This window comes from Thunnus maccoyii, chromosome 16 (assembly GCF_910596095.1).
Source record: "Thunnus maccoyii chromosome 16, fThuMac1.1, whole genome shotgun sequence".
Taxonomy (NCBI): Eukaryota; Metazoa; Chordata; class Actinopteri; order Scombriformes; family Scombridae; genus Thunnus; species Thunnus maccoyii.
The window spans coordinates 9365857-9384466 of record NC_056548.1 but is presented as its reverse complement, the minus strand read 5'-3'; the positions used below and the strand labels follow the sequence as shown (position 1 = coordinate 9384466).

The window sequence follows — 18610 nt, the reverse complement described above, 5'->3', positions numbered from 1 at the left end:
AAATACAGGATATTACCAAAGTAATGATTTTATTGAGAGAGAAAAAAGCAAGAGGAGAGCATTAAAATGATGAAGAATCCTGAGGGGACAAAGAGGAGTGTGAACCACTGCAATACTATGGGTGTAGCAATACCGTTGTTTGTCTCATACTTTGTCCCATGTAAACAGAATCTGTAAGATTTTGTGTAAAATGCTTGTGTATGCTTAGGTATCCTTGTCCCTGAGGACTTCATTGTTCCAGCTCATCAAATGTGCATCCCTGTGCTTTATATTGCTTGTTTTGCAGCTGAGACTGTTTGTGGCTGCAGCCGATACATTTGCATCACCGCCCCCCCAGCCCCCCCCTTCCATTTTTCCCTGTAGACGTTATTGTTCCGCCTCATCTGATGTGTGTATGTTTGACCTGTGCCCTCAACCCTCCAGGGGAGCTGGAGGAAGAGATGGAGAATCCAGAGATGGCGGACCTCCCCGAGAAACAGAAACACCAGCTCAGACACAGAGAGCTCTTCCTGTCCCGCCAACTGGAGTCCTTACCTGCCACACACATCAGGTACACTGCTGCACACCTCCCTGGTATTATACCATGAAATTATGTGTTTTAATTTGCATGATATGATTTTTATTTCAGTTTCTCTTTAAATTTCTGTGTCTTTCTCCCAAAATTAGACCCCCTCAGTGCACTTTTTTGATGGCAAATGCCTCCCCCAGGTTGCATAAACCAAAAACTTCTATCTTAATAAGTCTTTTTGGCTACTTTTGACTCCAGAAATCTTAATGTTCTCAAAGCAAGGAAAACCTACCATGCAATTTTCTAAGACATTGATTATCAAGAAACTTGAAACAAGTCAAAATAAAGGCAATTACTGCACTGGAAAATGACAATTAATGCAATAATCTCACTCCATTGGCAGAATTGTTTTCGCTTGTTTTAATTTTAACTGTTAAGATGAAACATTCGGTAGGTATTCCAGGTTGAATGAATTATTTAACAGCAGCTTATGCTATTAAATTGGTGATGTTTCACATCTCAGTCACTGATTATACAGCTTTTTAACAGTTTGGCTACTTATTTGACTTACTTACCATGTTTCTGTTTTCAGTATTACATTGCATAAACTACATTTTCCCCTTTTATTGGCTATGCAAAGCACATTTTACCTCTTTCAATCCTGTTTGTGCTTGTAAATAACTGCAATGCCCTGACCAAAAATGTGGTCATTGATGATGTCATCATTTATTGATTCCTCCACTCAAGGGTCACAATGACTCGAAGCAGTTTGAGCCTATCAACTTTCAGTCGGTTTTAAACAACATCAGGCACAAAAAAAATCCACTCATCTGCAGTGTGCATGTTGAGCTGCCTTCGCTCATCAGTACGCTCCAGGCAAACCCACCTAATCATTACCACATTATTACATGGCATTTCTGAAGAGTCGCAGAAAGTGCAAACTGACATCTGCTCGAATAAAAATTCACTGACGAGCCGTTTGTTTAGTAAGATAATCAAACTCGATTAACTTTTCTATCTTAACACCAGCGAGCAGCAAGGTTACTCGAAGTGTTTTGAGTTAATCGCCCTGCCAAATCGTATTTGCTTCAGGCCAGAGAGGTGTGACTAATTAGCTGGTAAATAATTTGAATTCAGACAGTAGCAGTTAAGGGACGGAGATGAGCGCTGTCAGTGTCAATACACTAACCCAGGACTCATCAAATAGCAGGCTGCGCCGATTGGAGCCAAATCAATCTCATCATTGCAGATTCTGAGATGCATCCTACATCAGAGTTTCTTCTTAGACAGTTTCTCTTGCAGAGGAGAGTGCGGACCGGAGTAGCAGCTTTCATCTCGCACTTATGTAACACGACTTCAACTCGTCTACTATTCTGTATACACATGTTAACCATCCCATTTTTTCTTCATTCTCTCCCTCTTCTTTATCTCCTTCCTACTAATCTTTTGTCCCTTCCTTTCTTTACTCCTCTCCCCCCTTTCACATACTTCCTCTTCTTTCTCATCTCCTTTCCATACATCCTCGACGGACTCCAGGGGGAAGTGCTGTGTGACACTGCTAAATGAGACGGAAGCCCTGAAGTCTTACCTGGACAGAGAGGTATGTATGTACACAAGCTCCACATGCTCGGTAACATCACGGGGTCTCCTAAGCTGTGATTAGGCGTGTTAGATTTCAGGAGGTATGTAAGAGAGTGTGTGTAAGAGACTTATGAGTTCAGAGATTCTTGTTTCCAGATGAATTATTCAATGTGTTGACCCAGAATGTTCTTTTCACATACTGTAATGAGGAGACGAGAGACTAGCAGAGGGGGAAAATGCACACACACACACACACACACTGGCGCATACGCTCCACTCTTTCGCCTCTCTCCGCTTGCCCGTCTCGCTTCCTGTTCCTTTCATTCCTTTCAGTCCTCACGCCTTCCTGTCATCTGTATTTCCCAGGATGCCTTCTTCTACTCACTGGTGTATGACCCTCAGCAAAAGACCCTGCTGGCTGATAAGGGGGAGATCCGCGTGGGGAACAAGTATCAGGCTGACATCACCGACCTCCTGAAAGAAGGTACTCATACTTAAATGTGGGGAGTTTTAATTGACCATTTTCCTGAGCAGCGTTTTTACAGGGTAGCACATTAACTTTTTTCTGCAGGGGACATTTTACCCTGCTCTGTACTGATTTTTTTTTTTCTTTTTTCCTTTTTAACAAAGTTTTCAACATTAATAGGGCATCCATAAACTATTCAACTTTTCCAGGGGAAGTTTTTGTAACTGCTCAATTCTCAGGAACATTTCATGAACTTAAAGCAGGCGTTTTAACAGATGTTGTCTATGTGCAGCACACTTTGGAAAGGATCAGATGCATGACTATATTCATTACTGGCAAAATTGTAAAGCTGAACTACTCATACATTTAACATCCAAATCTTATTAGTAATGTGGGCCTTATTTTAAAGCTAAAGAATGTCAGTTTAGACTTTATAACTTCTTGGAAAAGTTTCTTGACTTTGCAACTTGTCCATAATGTTAAATCTATAATTATCATAATTTCAGCAGTCTGACAGATATTCTTGGCTGAAGCTGAAGACATTTTGTGCCAGTATTTTTTTGCAGATATTCAGTACAAATATGACTATTTTAATGCCAGATTTTCTATTCATTGTTTTGCCAGAATTTAATTCTTAGCAGGTGGGAAAACCTCTGAAATTGCAATTAGCACACCATGGGACATTAAGCTCTCTAATTAAACCCATGTTAATGATTTTTTTTTTTTACATGTGTTAGAAGCTCGGGCAGTTTGGCTGGTTGGTTGCAGGCTGGCAGCTTGACAGAACCCACCTATTCAACTCTGGGATTCATTAAAGCTTTACACAAGGAATTTTTTTTTTTTAAAAAGGAAACTATGAAGAAAATCTCATTTTGATTGCAGATTTTACAATTTGTTGTTGTACAGATGTGACCAATGGGAAACCCCATTGGCCTTGGACAACATCAGATAATTACTATAACAGTGCTGTCTCTCTCTCTCTCTCTCTCTCTGTATGCATGTGGGTCCATGTAGGTGAGGAAGATGGCAGGGACCTGGAGAAACTAGAGGAGAAAGTCTGGGACCCCAACAGCTCACTGACAGAGAAACAGATCGACCAGTTTTTAGTAGTAGCTCGGTAAGTCAACACAGTAGAGAAAAAAAAAAACATACTAACAATAACATAAAAAATCAAACATTTCATAACGTGTGTTTCAACTTTTTTAGAGCTAGATATAGTAGTTGATTCAGTGATAATTGGCCAGGAGTGTATCATTTGCTTTGCAAAATTGCATTACTGAATATTTCATCAGGAAGCACCAAATTTATGACTTTGCTGATTTGTCTTTTTTTTCTGCATAAATAGTTCTGAATAAGATCTGATGTTGGGTGTAACTATGCATACACTAGATCCCAAGCCTACATAGTAAAAGTCTCTTTATAGATCTTTTTTTTTTTTTTTTCTGCGTGTCCCACAGGTCAGTAGGTACATTCGCCAGAGCCTTGGACTGCAGTAGTTCTGTCCGGCAGCCCAGCCTTCACATGAGTGCTGCAGCAGCCTCCAGAGACATCACCTTGGTGAGCTATCCACACATACATACATACATACATACATACATACATACATGCACACACATGAAAGTGGCCTTGGGTTAAATCAGCATCGCGCCATAGGTGGAAAGTGTAGGAGAGAGGCAGTGCTGTTAATCAAAGAAAATGCTGGTGTGTGTGTATGTGTGTGTGTGTCTGTTAGTGATTGTTGAGGGCTGTGTCTGGTTATCCTTAACAAGCAGTGGGCCCCAGAAGCCTGGTGCGGGTCTATTCTGCCCTAGATCTTATCCTCATATATAAAACATAGATGAGAGGCCTTCTAGCTACACACACACACCACATACACATACACACACACACACAGCCCAAAGCCTTGCACAGGGGGCTGCATATAAACTCTCTGGACTGAGCAAATAAAAATGTGTTATACTCGTCCCAAGAACTCAGCAGAATAACGCAGAAATTAATTGCTTAATTGTTCCAAACAAGATTCAGAACAACATGAAAAAATCCCCAACAGTTATTTCCATCTTGTGTTTAGTTTCACGCTATGGACACCCTCCACGCCACGGGCTATGACATGACTCGAGCCATTGCAGCGCTGGTGCCTCAGGGTGGGCCCGTCCTCTGTAGGGATGAAATGGAGGAGTGGAGCGCCTCAGAGGCCAACCTGTTCGAGGAGGCGCTAGAGAAATACGGCAAAGACTTCACCGATATCCAACAGGATTTTGTAAGTAGAAAACAAACAAACAAAAAAAAGCTTAGGGCAAGGCATTTCTGCTAAATTGAATGGTATAGCTGAGATACGCAAGGAAGACCTTTGGAGCACTTGGTACAGTATGCTGCTCATCAGCCTTTATGTGGGATCCCTAAATCTAATTTAGAGATGTGTGTAGTAGGTATTCAGTGCACCCATAATTGCTGCTTCTGAGTGCAGAAACCACAGAATTAGAGTTGAACTTCTGCAGCAGACATATGGACTTCATTCAGGCATTTAGCTGATTTTGTACAGAACAACTTCCAAGCACAGTCGTGGTCCTGTAAGCAAAGATTACATCCAGCTCAGAGGAAACAGTGAAAAATACTTAAGCAAAGCACAATGATCATTTATCCCTTGAAACATTCCAAATAAACATTTTTGATTAGACAAAGTGTGAGCCTTAAGTTAGAGGCTCAGAGAATGTCCTCTGTGCTTTCAGCCTGAGAAGAATAGTGCTGCCGTTTGTGGACTTCTCTACTACACGTTGTGTGCTGAGCTCTCACCGTGTGCATCACTCCACCACCTGGTGGCTGGCCGCTGTCAGTGCCGCTCACTCTTGTTTCCACCCCGGCCTTTTCTCAAACAACAGGACTAAACCACCATTATGGGTGGGGCCACTACTTGACAGCTCATTTTCCTTTCAAACTTCTACGAGGAAACTTTACAGTACAGCCTCTGTAGGTTCAAACAGATTTTGTGGCCAGTTGTGCTTTTTTTGTCATTTAGGGAAAGATATTTTTAGTGTAAAGTGGGTTTTTTTTGTCATAAATGTATAAAAAAAATTGTGCTGAATTCTGTTTACACACAGTTTAGCTCTGAAAGAGACAACCTGAAGCTTTTAGGTGGTCACAGTATTGTTGATCACTAACAGCTGCTCTGAAAATATTCCTGGTGAAGTGAATTGATAAAATGTGTCTGGACAGTGAAGCGTGTGTTGAATAGTACACGTTCACTTCGATCTTTCAGACTTTCTCCACCTGTCTGGAGATTGAAATTGTGACCTGTCAATCATAAGTCTGCTCCCAACACTTTAATACCTTCTAGAGGGAAATAATGATTATTTTGTCCTCTCTCTCTACTTCTCCAGTTGCCCTGGAAGTCTCTGACGAGTATTATCGAGTATTACTACATGTGGAAGACCACAGACAGATATGTACAGCAGGTAAAAAACTTCATTACACATCAGTTGTAGCTTGCTATATTTATTAATGATAATTTCCCTTCTTTATATCCTAATAACTATTTCACTCTGATTTTTGTTCACACCTGATGACTTACATCTCTGGCGTAAAAGGCAATATTCATTGTTTTTTGTACACTTAACTTTGGAGATTCACAACCTTTTCTGGCCCTTGACCTCATTTTCGGCCCCAAAACTCATGTTGTCAGTTGGAAGTATACCTTTTGGCATACATGTATACTCTTAATCTGTCTATGCTTATTAAAAAATAAGTCAAATATCAGTCTCGTTCAGAAATATCCATCAATTCTGTCTTCAAATCACAGGAACTCTTCTGTCTAATCACATCACTTCTTCTCTCCTTTCTCCCACTTCCTCAACCTCCTTCTCCGCTCCAGAAACGATTAAAAGCAGCCGAAGCAGAAAGCAAGTTAAAGCAGGTCTACATCCCTAACTAGTGAGTATCTCCACTCTGTCATTATACTACATTGAGACATCAAATTTAGAGCCTTTTGACCTTCTCAGCAACATCTCTGGTATTTTAAAGTTGGACATTTGTTGCTGCTGTTTGGACACAAACCCTTCTTTCACTGTATTAGCAGTCATGACAGCTCTCAGTACAGTATCAGTGTAATGGCTGTCTCTGGCTGCAGGCTGATGAATGTTGTCTGTTCTCTTAGTGAATGTACATTCAGTGTGCCAGTCTTTATTGGTCTGACTCCGTCTCCTGTTTCTGTGCCTCACCAGTAACAAGCCAAACCCTAACCAGCTGAGTAACAATGTAAAGCCACCCCTCGTGAACGGAGCAGCAGGCGCAACTGTCCCAGCACCTCCAGGCCAAGGGCAGACGCCCGGCCTGGGCAGAGCCTGTGAAAGCTGCTACAGTAAGTCATTCACTGTTAGAGGCATTCTCCATCCATCCATCCATCCATCCATCCATCCATCCATGGAGGAAATGGATGGATATCTTCCATAAACTGTGTATCTGTATTTTCTCTACATGATTTCAGTAGATCAAGCTTGGCATCTAATTGTAGGCGTCCTCAAGGCTTAGGGGTTAAAACGCTGTCCATGAACCACAACGTCCCTGGTTTGAGTCCAGCTGGGAACCCTTATTGCATTTCTCTCTCCCTCCTTTCCTGAAATCTCTCCACTGGCACAATTGAATAAAAGCATAAAATGTCCAAAAACATCTAACAAAATATTCAAAAAAACCACAAAGTGATCATTGAACTTGTGCTCTCCAGTAAATCTTAAAAATGTGTCATCTCCTCTTGTGTTTTGATTAACATAAAATTACAACAGACCTCTAAATTGAACCAGCAATAGAACTTGAGCTTCTGCATTAATTTACAGATGGAACATTTTATTATAAATCAGGTGATTTAAAGAGTGCAGAACTACTCTGCTCTCTGTATGAGGCACACATTTCATACTGTTTCTCATTGCGGAGAGTGCAGAGAGAAGAGCGTTACGTGCCCTGCAGCGGAGTATTGTTTGAGTTATTTTAGTGGTTATAGTTAATTAAGTGATGAATGATTAAAAGTTGCGCTCTCGACTGTGTGCGCTCGAGCACGTGATTTTGATTATGTCTGGATTATGTGTCGTCTTGTGCACGTGTCGGTCTATTGCTCTGTCACAATGTGCTCACTTTCTTCTCTATGCATACGTGTGTTAAATATCTGCGCTCACATGTGATTATATGTGTCTCTGTGTGTGTATGCAGCTAGCAGCTCCTACCAGTGGTACTCGTGGGGACCTCCCAACATGCAATGTCGCCTGTGCGCCTCATGCTGGACCTACTGGAAGAAGTACGGCGGGCTAAAGATGCCCACAAGGCTGGATGGGGAGAGGCCTGGACCTAACCGCAACAACATGGTACACACACACGCACACGCACACATGCAGTCAGGCGTATGTACACACACTGCTGTGAATGCTTCACTTGACATTCAGTTTACTTATTCTGCAAACAACAGCCTTACTGTTTGCCTAAAGACTAACCTTACGCTTAAAGAAATAGCTCAGCTCCCAGGCAAATCCCTTCCTACTCACCTTCATGTAAGTCTGTATGTGACGCTGCTTGATATATTTCCATTATAGTTAAAGTAATAGTTTGACATTATGGAAAATGAGAGAGTGATACTACTCTCATATCTGTCCATTAAGTATGAAGCTACATCCAGGAGGTGGTTAGTTCAGCTTTGCATAAAGACTAGATCGAGTTTAACTTTGGATTCACTCCATAACAAATCTACATTATATCCTTAATTATAAGTATTTCTATATAAATACACTAACTACAGACTCTCAGATCAGAACATTGTCAATCTGTCCTCACAATAGTAATGTCCAAATCTTGTAAATGTGGGTGTATAAACATTTCTGTAGTATGTCAGGGAGCCAGATGAAGTACCACAAATATAAACGTAGCTGAAAAGGATCTGAATATCTGCCAACCCAAGTAAATTATTAGCTATTAAATGACTTTGGTAGTCTGCATTTGCCAGGCCACTGTGTTAAATGGATGGTGCATTTTGGGAAGCTTTCCAGTCGGCTCCATTTTGCCAACCAGCATTGATAAATTCAAGTAATTAAATCTATTTCAGATAATGATTTACTACAAATGTTTTTCTAGTCATAAGTGAGGTGATAATTAGACTTGTCCTGTGAAATACTACTCTGTCAATGATCATTAATCTGTGAAGGCACAAACCACCAACACACTGTTTTTTTTTGCCTAAACAGACATGTTATTAATCTGATTGTACCTCCAGAGCCCCCACGGCCTGCCCATGCGGCACAGCGGCAGCCCCAAGTTTGCAGTGAAGACGCGACAGGCTTTCTACCTGCAGACTACCGTGCTGACACGAGTGGCGCGCCGCCTCTGCCATGACATCATTAGGCCGCGATATCTGGGCAGGCACCCCTACCTCCCTGTTAACACAGCAGCCATCAAGGCAGAATGTAAGCAGCCTTTTGAACCTGTCTTTTTATGACAATATCACACATAAAAGTTCAATCTGTGTGTTCTTGCTCCAGCACTTTGTTGAAGTCGATGCTTGTATTTGAGAGAGAAACTGACATTTTTTTTTCTTCATTAAATGGATCATGTTATTATTGTTTGCAAGAGCCCAGTTGTTCCTTTATTTCTTTCATCAACTGTATTCTTGCAATGAATTTCTACAGGTGCCCTGCGGTTGCCAGAAAGGCCAAAAAAGCCTTTGCCACTAAAACCTATGAGGCGTAAACCTCTGGAGTCTGTGGTTCGATATTTAGGTAAGAGAAAGCCGGTCACCCAGTGCGTCTGAACTGGATTTCTGTTTTCATTTGGTTTTAACTGGGTGTGGTGTAAATGGATAACTTTGTTTCCTTTTGACATAATAACACTTTGTTACTATAATGAACACACAGTAACTCTTAAGGAAAAAGGGCTAAAAGAGGACTAAAGTTGATTCACTATATGTATATATTTTTCATCATCAGAAATATGTATCCAAGCATAAAAATCTTGTTTCAGTTTGAGTCATTGTTAGTGACTTTTCATGCCTCATTAAACGCCCTAAAGGTGCCTTTTCTTCTAAACCAAGTTTCTGTTTACATTCAGTGTTTCTAACCAAAACACATAGTGTATACAGTATCTTTTGAGGTCGTAACAAACATTTCCTTCCTCATCAAATGTTGGCAAAGTCGATTTTTCTGTCAATTTTTAAACCCTCATTGTTGGCATGTTTTCATTACTAACAATCCTTTTACTCCCTGCCTTTGCAGATGCATTACTGTGTTACAGCCACCTGTAGATCAGTGGAACAGTGTGAAATCATTGGCAGGAATGTTTGTGTTCGTGCACAAGAACAAACAAAACATGGAGCCAATCATAAAAACATTTCTCCATGGCACTACTAGTGGTCAGATACTCTACTGGATACCTTTAACACAGATGTACAGTATGATAGCAACATTCATTTCACCTCTTGTTCAAGGAAAACAGTTTTGTTTTTACTTTTGATCACTCAAAAAAACTCCCTTTTTATCTTGTAATCCTCATTTGCCCCTTTTTGTCTACTCCTCTCTCTCTCTCTGTCTCTCTCTCTCTCTCTCTCTTCCTTTCACTTCCTCCCTCTATATCTCCCTCTTTCACTTACAGAAGCACATCCCCGTCCAGCCAAACCTGACCCCCCGATACGTGGAGGCTCCATCTCTACAGGCAGCCTGACACCCATAAAATCCTCTCCCATCTTCAACAATGGTTCACCCACCATCCTGGGCAAACGCACCTATGAACAGCACAACGGACTGGATGGTGAGAGCGTCTGTGTGTGTGTGTGTGTGTGTGTGTGTGTGTGTGTGTGTGTGTGTGTGTGTGTGTGTGTGTGTGTGTGTGTGTCTGGATTTATGTTTTGCTTTCTCAGCTTTCTTAGTAGTTCACTTTCACTGAATCCGTGAATCAAACTTATTAATTATTGTAACTCGTGGTCATATATTCTCAATTTTAGTTTCCACCACTAGTTATTTTACAGCATAAGCACGCTCTAACACATTTCATTTGATTACAGTTCCTGTTGTAGTTGAATATGGGCATGAGATGAGATGAAGAAGATGTAAAAAGTGCATTGACATAAAAACAATTTTCCATATTTTTCTCAAATCATTAGAATTGATAGTCATGATCACCTTATCTGACAACTAACTGATTACTGGGTAGTTCTGATATGAGATTTTATGAAGGAAATGAATTAAAATAGTGCACATTCTGTAGTATGTTTGTATTCGTTTGGAGTCTTAAGGTAGTTGTTTTCATTCAATGAATCACTGGAATGGAATTACATTTATATATTATATATTTTTGTGGAATTTGAATCATTACAGAATAATTTTAAATGATTTTAACTGCATTAACACAAACTAAAATGTATTAAATTATTCATAAATGTTAAAGCTTTAATATTTCTGCTAAACACTGATTATTTGAATATTTAAGGAGCATGCAAAGGCGCATCCGAGCCTACTCGATGGCTACAACACACGGTTATGATTCGCTGCTCAAGGGTTAAGAGTTTGTATGGGGCTCCTTGTTTTTGGGTTATGTCCCACTTTCCCCTGTCCCTTGTGATACGAGAGAGGGGAAGAGACAGACTAAGAGATCAAGAGAGTGAGAGGATGCCAGAGAAAGACGGGAGAGAAGAGGGAGAGAGATTGCGAGAGGATGGGATCGGCCTTGCTTCTTTAGCTGGAGGCTACAGTCTATGTTGTCATGGTAACAGCGGAGAGGAGGAGGAGGAGGAGGTGGAGGAGGAGGGCTCGGTAAGTGTATCCTGAGGGAGAGCATCTCCACTGGTCTGTGAGCCCACCTCAGGCCCAGGCTGGGATAACACACCAGGAGGAGATTTGGGTTGGAAATCAGCCAAGCTTGAGGATTAGGGATTAGTTTTCATTTTTTATTTTAACACCAATATATCAGCATAATAGTTCATATCATACAGAAGATAGGAAAGGTTTCTGCAAGCATGTTACTTGTATTATTTTTAATTGATAATCATAACAAATTTTATTATTTCTTTTGGGCGAGTTGTTAAATCAGGAAATTTCAATTTTCTCTGTGGAATTAATTAAAGGAGTAGTTCAACATTTTTGGGAAATATGCTTATTTGCTTTCTTGCAGAGAGTTAAAGCTGGAGTGCAGGACGTTTGTCTCCCTCTTCTGGCAGTGAGAGTAATTACAAAAACACTGTCAACACATGCTTACATTACTACTCCGTCGCTACTGTTGCAGCTGTTGTAAAACGGTGGATAAATTGTTTTGAGAATCACACAACCCCCGCAAAATGACTCGTTTTCACTATCAGAATTTGATCCATTTGGTCCGATAACATTTGGAAAGTCTAGAAAAGCTGCATGATTATATTATTTTATCAAGTTAGCAGAGAGCTGACCAGAAGTCTAGAGGCAGAAGCCCATAGAGCATGCGCAGTATGCATTCATCCATTCATCCAGCCAGCGTGGGAATATCAAACCTGACACCAGATTTAAAAACTCTGTATACTGTGAAATAAAGAGAGATTTACCTGACAGTCATAAGCTTAATAAGCATTGTGTGAACTTCTTTTGGCAAGGACATTCATTTATATGTAGAAGTTCCGCTCTGCAGGTTTAAATGAGATGATAAGCACCACTCTCATGTTTGTGCTTTAAATATGGAGGCGAGCTGGGAGGTGATTAGCCTAGCTTAGCATATAGACTGGAGGCATCTCACAAATCCACCTGCTAGGATGTCTGAAGTTTACTAATTAACACGTCGTGTCTTGTTTTTAATCCGTGTGCAGACAGAAATGTAAAAACAACCATTTCTTATTATAGGGTGAATTACGTGCTTCTTCTCTAAATGTTGAAATGTACTTTCAAATTGAATATTTGCCAGAGGATCAGGCTTTAGTGTGGCTGTGGAGTCATTCAATTTGTTTTGCTGCAACTTCGAAAAATGTCACGGATCATCTGCTTTCTCTCGGTTTGAATTCATGTCAGTATTTTGTGAATCCGTCTTTTGTCTTTTTCCAGGTCAAACTCAGGTTTAGCCAAGGTGGTTTTCACAGCAGATGTTGTTATGAAGTGTGCAAAGAAAGAAAAGACACTTTAAATGCAATAGTTGCTGTCAAACAAGCCAAATTGTTAAAATTGTGACTTTATCACAATCAGATCATCCACAATATTATGATATTTATAAAGATTACTTAGTGAATGTTTAATTGTTTACTGGTGTTTGATGAATTGTTTCTGCACAAAGCGAGAGCAGAGGAGAGAACTTACTGTTCAACAGTTGTAAAGCACTATTGAGGGGATTGAAGGAGTTCACATCATAGGTGTGAAGATTCAAAACTACATCACTAAATGTTTTATTCATTTCTGTTAATTACATAAAAAAAGAAAGACCTGGTTGGTGGATATGAATTCCTCAAGCGCTGTAGAATAAGGCAGAAAACAGACATGAATAATCATTTATATTCTTTAGATATACTAAAGAAATAAGTACTTTATGGAGCCACCAGAGGGCAGAAGATTTTATCCTTTTGTGTATCTACTGTATTAGTATCAGTGGACTGACTGCTGACTGAGGGAGGCTGTGTGTGTTTTTGTGTGTGTCTGTGTTTGTTTTCCAGCCTGAACCAACATGTCTTGTGCTCTTCCTCGTCTGTAGGCACTAAATCCAAAGCCCTGACTCCTCAGTGGGACATCATGGCCAAACGGGTGAATGAAGTGGCGCGGCCCTCGGCTCCCATGCAGGACGAGGTACACGAACTGGACTGAACACTCCGTAGGAACGACCTCTACTGCAAACCCAAGTGAGGTGAGCCGCGCTGCCGGGTCTCTCTGAGGATTATCTTTAAGGATTATTTCTTTGGCTCTTCGGTAGTAGTAGTTGTTTTCTTTTTTATGCAGTGTTGGGTTTCTCTTACAACCCTGACTGCATGTCATGTTTTTAAAATGTTAGATTTCTTACAATTTTGAGCTGATTTTGTTGGTAGTATGGATACTTTCACACCTGTGGTTCAGTTATTTGGTCCAGAGGGGTAAAGAAAATTAAACATGATTGCCTTTTAGTTGATTTGACTGTTTTATTGACTGCCATCCTGCATCATCAGCACTACACGAACCCTTGTGGGTAAATCAAATTCTGGAGACCTGTAGCACTTAAATTTGGGGTTGATTTATCTTATATTGCTTAAATATAGGCTACACATCGCTTCTACAGATTGCTTTCATGACAGTTCCTATGATCAGTGGATTTAATTCACGCCAAAATATTCAATTCAATTACATTTTATTTATATAGCACTATTAAATGGCACTTTTCACATAGAGCAGATCTAGACCGTACTCTCTAATTTACAGAGACCCAACAATTCCCCCATGAGGAAGCACTTGGCAACAGTGGCAAGGAAAAACTCCCCTTTAACGGGAAGAAACCTCAAGCAGAACTGGGCTCTAGGTGGGCAGCCATCTGCCTTGACCGGTTATAACATATCCACTCACAGAAATCCTGTGGTTCGGCAGTTTTTACACTAAAAAATGAATAACGCCAGAGTTCCCTTAAAATTGTGATTGACAGCTTTCACACCAGCCCCAACAAACAAAACTGCAGGTTGGGTGTGAAAGCACCTTAAAGGTTTATTCTGATGTTGTAAAATCCAGAAGAGATCACATGTAAAGTAGCTGTGAACTGTGTGCACAGCTGTGCGCATCATTATGGTTAAGAGAAGATATTGTGAGTGCTTTGTTAATTAAATTGTACTCAGGTTGACTGCGCTGCCAGGAAAGTATACCCCAAACAATTAACTGCTCTTTGACAACAGGAGAAGTGTTCATAATGATTTTCCCTTGTGTCTTTTTTTCACAGCAGAGGGGGGCATGAAACTGAAAGACATTTTCCAGTAAACCATAGCAGAGCGCAGCTGAGTGAAGCTGAAAGGAGAAGAGACGACAGCATTGGCCACCTTGCTTCAGACAGTTCTGGTCTGTCAGATATACTGAAGACCAATTGATAATCGATCAGTTTTGCTGTGGTCGATCAGAAGATGAGCCTGACTGTACAGGACTGTGTTTATTACTTACATTTCTCGTTATTACTGTCAATGTAATTATTGTTATTGTTATTATAATTTTTTTTTTACCAACTATAACTCAGCTTATTGTTTTTCGATCAAACGATGGAACTTGTGAAGTTTCATGAAAAATGCTTGCAAAACCCTGTGGAAAAGGGTGGAAGGACTGTAACATAAGCCACTTGCATCTTCTATGTTTTTTTTGTTTTGTTTTGTTTTGGGTTTTTTTTTTTAACAAGTTATATTTCCACAAGGAGACGCACTTTTATTTCAGCGACTTGAGTTAACTCCTTGTCTTTTTTTTTTCAATGAATTTGAATGCTTTACGGGAATCTTCTGTTTTGTGAGCCGGCCCCGCTCTTTGGCCAGAGAGGTTTAACTTATTGAGAAAGACTTGCTGTTTTTTCTACCTTTTTCACAAGTAATGCATCTATGCTTCGATAATGTAATTAAAAAAAGATAATTGATTTTCCCTCTTCTTTTGGTGTCTGTACAGAGGTTGAAAGGTGTCAAAAGTTGCACTGAATGTTCATTTTCTAAGCTGGTATTCACTCCTTTTTTCTACTCACACAGGTATGCAAACAGGGTATAATATGCAAAAAAAAAAGCTTTTCTGTCTAAATTGCTTCATATATTTTGTTCTTAGAAAAATGATTGGTATTAGAAAAGAAAACGATTAAATGCACAAACAAAAACATGTTGTGAGCAAAGTTCTAAAAATGACACGGACACGTGCTTTGCCTCCATATCCACTCATTTTGTCAATATGTTTTTTATGCTAATTAGCAGCAATGTCTTTGTGGCAACTCTTCAATTGCATATATAACATCAGTCGTAGTGGTTCTATCAGTCACTATGAGAAAATATACAGATAACACTTTAAAGCCTCCTATTTAGCGTTTATAAGCAGTGTATGAACATTTAATAAATGGTTTATGACACTATAATGCAGTTGTAAGCAGATACAAGTGTTTATTTCTGTTTTTGTTAACAATCATAAGTCCTCCTGTGGGCAACCATAAGTAGATGTTGGTATATAAACAGGTAATGAACAGTCAAAATAATATAAAATGTCTTCATAGGAGGTTATAATTGCTGACAAATACCGTACATTAACACTTAAAATGTCCTTATATCTGCTTATAACTAGATTAGTTTGTTATAAACCACTTATTGAATGTTTATTCATTGCTTATACAGTAAATACTAATTTGATTGACTTAAAGTGTTACCAATATCCAACACATCTGCTCAAATTACTTTGAGTTTCTCTATCAAACTAGATATTGAGCTTAACAGTTCATTCTTGATCTTTTACTGTTGATTAAACCCTCTCAACTTAATCCCCATTTACATGCCTCAATATGTTTGCAAATTTAATAAAAACTAGAATTTTTTTCCTTTAAAGTGTGCTTGGTTTAGCTGAAAGACAGTGTGTCTGTGCATATCACAGAGCCTTAAAACCCCTAATCAACTAGCTACAAATGTAAGGCTCTTATCTTAGTAAATAGAAGTGGTGGGAGTACCTTCATCAAGCAGAACGTTGGCTGCAGTAGGATTTAAATCCTGGACCTTTTGTTTGGACAGCAGCTGTTGTAATGCCTGTGTCAGCCAGAATTACTGTTTCCTGAGAGGTTTTACAAGCCTAACACCATCCACTTGTCTTGTGAAAGCTGGAAGTTATGTTGAAGTGTTGAAACAACTAACCTCAATCATACTGATAGTGTTTTGGTGAAGGCTGACAGCTGGAGCAACTAATTCTAACAGAGGCAACAATGCTACCCACTGATCCAGGCAAACACACTTTGACTGGGAGAACTCTAATTAGCCAAACACCATATGCATGTAATCTGGATTGTTTTGTGAGAGTAGGACGTTGTGAGGGAGAAATGGAGTCCTCACTCAGAACTATAATTGTCTCTAATAGATTTTTACACCATGAGTTGATGAAACATGATGGTATATTTAACATACTGCATGTACCCAGGTTTAAAACTTTAAGCAAGCTCCTTAAGACCTTATCACAGCAAACAAGGCAAGACTTGTCATAGCAGGAAGAATGCAGGTGTTATTGATAACATGAATAATGACCGCATTCCATGTAAGTGTTTCAGTTTCAGAGCCATGTTTACTCACAAGGATACACATCACTAATGATCAGTGTAAATGTCTGCCATGAAAAAAGTCTCTACACCCAGTTTGCAAGCGGAGAAATGACTGAATTCAAACAGAAAATAACTGAACTCTCTTAGGTGTGGCATGAGTGACTGAACGTGTTGATATAAAATGTGTGTACGCTTTTAAATTCAGGAAATTATTGCAAGTTAAAAAATTGGCTTGTGTAGTAGTGACCATGTGTTAGCAATCAAGGGTCAAGTGTGTGTGTGTGTGTGTGTGTGTGTATACAGTGACAAATGTGGGCCTGAGAGCAGTTTCCAAACTTTTTCTTCTGTCCAAAAAACCACCAAACCAAAAGCTCCACAGTGATGCAACCCACACATCCAAAACTACACCATATAAGAGACAAGAGTACAGTGAGTTGTAAAAGGCTTTGTCCAATCTGGTTTTAAGCCGAGAATGGATTAAAGAACTCCAAGGATTTGAGTCTCATATGGTACTAAAAGGTCAGAGCTAGAGCATACAGCAAGGAGACAGGCTTTGACAAGTCTTTAATCAATAAGATCTCAATACAAGTCAGTGTAAAGAGGCTAAAACAGGTGTGCTGTAATCATCCCTCTTAGTTCTCATAAAATGTCTGGTTAGAAAAAGTCCATACCTGGTCAAAAGATTTTTGGGTTAAGACATGAAAATTTCTAGCTCGGTGTATGCAAAGCAAGGTAAATGCTTGCACATAGCCGTATGCAAGAGTACTTAGCAACAAGATAATATACGGAAGAATAATTAAAAGAGGAAGAAAAAACAAGAACATGTTTATCACTGAGGGATCACACTCATAAAGAAGTAAAAGAAAAGGAAGCACACTGACAAAACAACAGAACTGACATTAAGTACTAACATTTTATTAAGTGCTTTGTTGAAGCATGAAGGGCAGTTTTTACAACTTTAAATCTGTTTGCTTCTATGAGTTTTTCACATAGCCTACTATTAGGGTGGTAACTAATGATTATTCTCAATTATCAATTAATCTGCAGATTATTTTCTCAGTTAATCGATTGGTCTATAAAATGTCAGATAACAGTAAAAAATAACATCTCAAGGTGACATCTTCAGATGTCTTGTTTGGTCTGACAATCAGTCCAAAACCCTAAAATATTCAATTTATTATGATATAAAAACATACAAAAGCAGCAAATATCTGCATTTTGAGAAGCTGGAACCAGCAAATGCCATTTCTGCTTAAAGAATGATTAAAACAGTTATTCGTTTCTCAGACTAGTTACAGATTAAATTTCTGTCCGTTGATTAATTGACTAATGGTAGAGGCTCTATACTGTATGTATTTGGGCAGTTTCTCAGTTTTCCTTGCAGAACTGCTCAAGCTGTGTCACATTGGATGTAGATAATTTGCGATCCACGTGTTTATAGATTTTAATGGACGTCTGAGTCCAAGTTTTGGCTGTATTCAGATCTTTGTTCTGAAGCCACTCCAGTGTTGTCTGTCTGGGAGTTTTGGGGTTGTCATGCTCCTCAGCTCTGTCTGAGGCTGCTTTAAGAAAAGCTCTGCTACCATGCATGCTTGTTCCTCTCCTTCCTACTGTAGATGAATGATCTAGGCTGTTATTTTCTGCTTTAGTCCACTCATCTGCAGTGTGAGGTCGATGCTGATTGCTAACATTATGATTTTGAGTGAGCACCCGTCTCATCTTTACAAGGCTCTGTGGAAAATGGAGTCTATAAAGTATTTTAGTATCTCCCATTAATGTCCAATTGAAATCATATCTGGTTGGTGATATAGCTAGAGCATACAAATAATATTGTTACAATGCTTTTCAAATCACTGAGTGACCATTCATGTCTTGTTGATGGG

General features: G+C 39.5%; 1 protein-coding gene across 2 annotated transcripts in view; it reads left to right on the top strand.

The window, feature by feature from the left end:
- mta1 (metastasis associated 1) overlaps positions 1-15094 on the top strand; it is a 46337-nt gene extending 31243 nt beyond the window's left edge. Inside the window, exons 5-19 of one of the 2 annotated variants that reach the window (XM_042388253.1) lie at positions 424-550; positions 2045-2108; positions 2456-2573; positions 3570-3672; positions 4013-4112; positions 4627-4815; positions 5933-6007; positions 6424-6482; positions 6773-6909; positions 7752-7903; positions 8803-8992; positions 9215-9304; positions 10173-10328; positions 13218-13367; positions 14421-15094. In XM_042388253.1, coding sequence (XP_042244187.1) covers positions 424-550; positions 2045-2108; positions 2456-2573; positions 3570-3672; positions 4013-4112; positions 4627-4815; positions 5933-6007; positions 6424-6482; positions 6773-6909; positions 7752-7903; positions 8803-8992; positions 9215-9304; positions 10173-10328; positions 13218-13327 — 1670 coding nt within the window. In that variant the 3' untranslated portion in view covers positions 13328-13367; positions 14421-15094. Of the gene's footprint in view, positions 1-423; positions 551-2044; positions 2109-2455; positions 2574-3569; positions 3673-4012; positions 4113-4626; positions 4816-5932; positions 6008-6423; positions 6483-6772; positions 6910-7751; positions 7904-8802; positions 8993-9214; positions 9305-10172; positions 10329-13217; positions 13368-14417 lie in introns of both variants that reach the window. The other variant, XM_042388252.1, reaches the window with a different exon arrangement.
- Positions 15095-18610: the final 3516 nt, after the last annotated feature.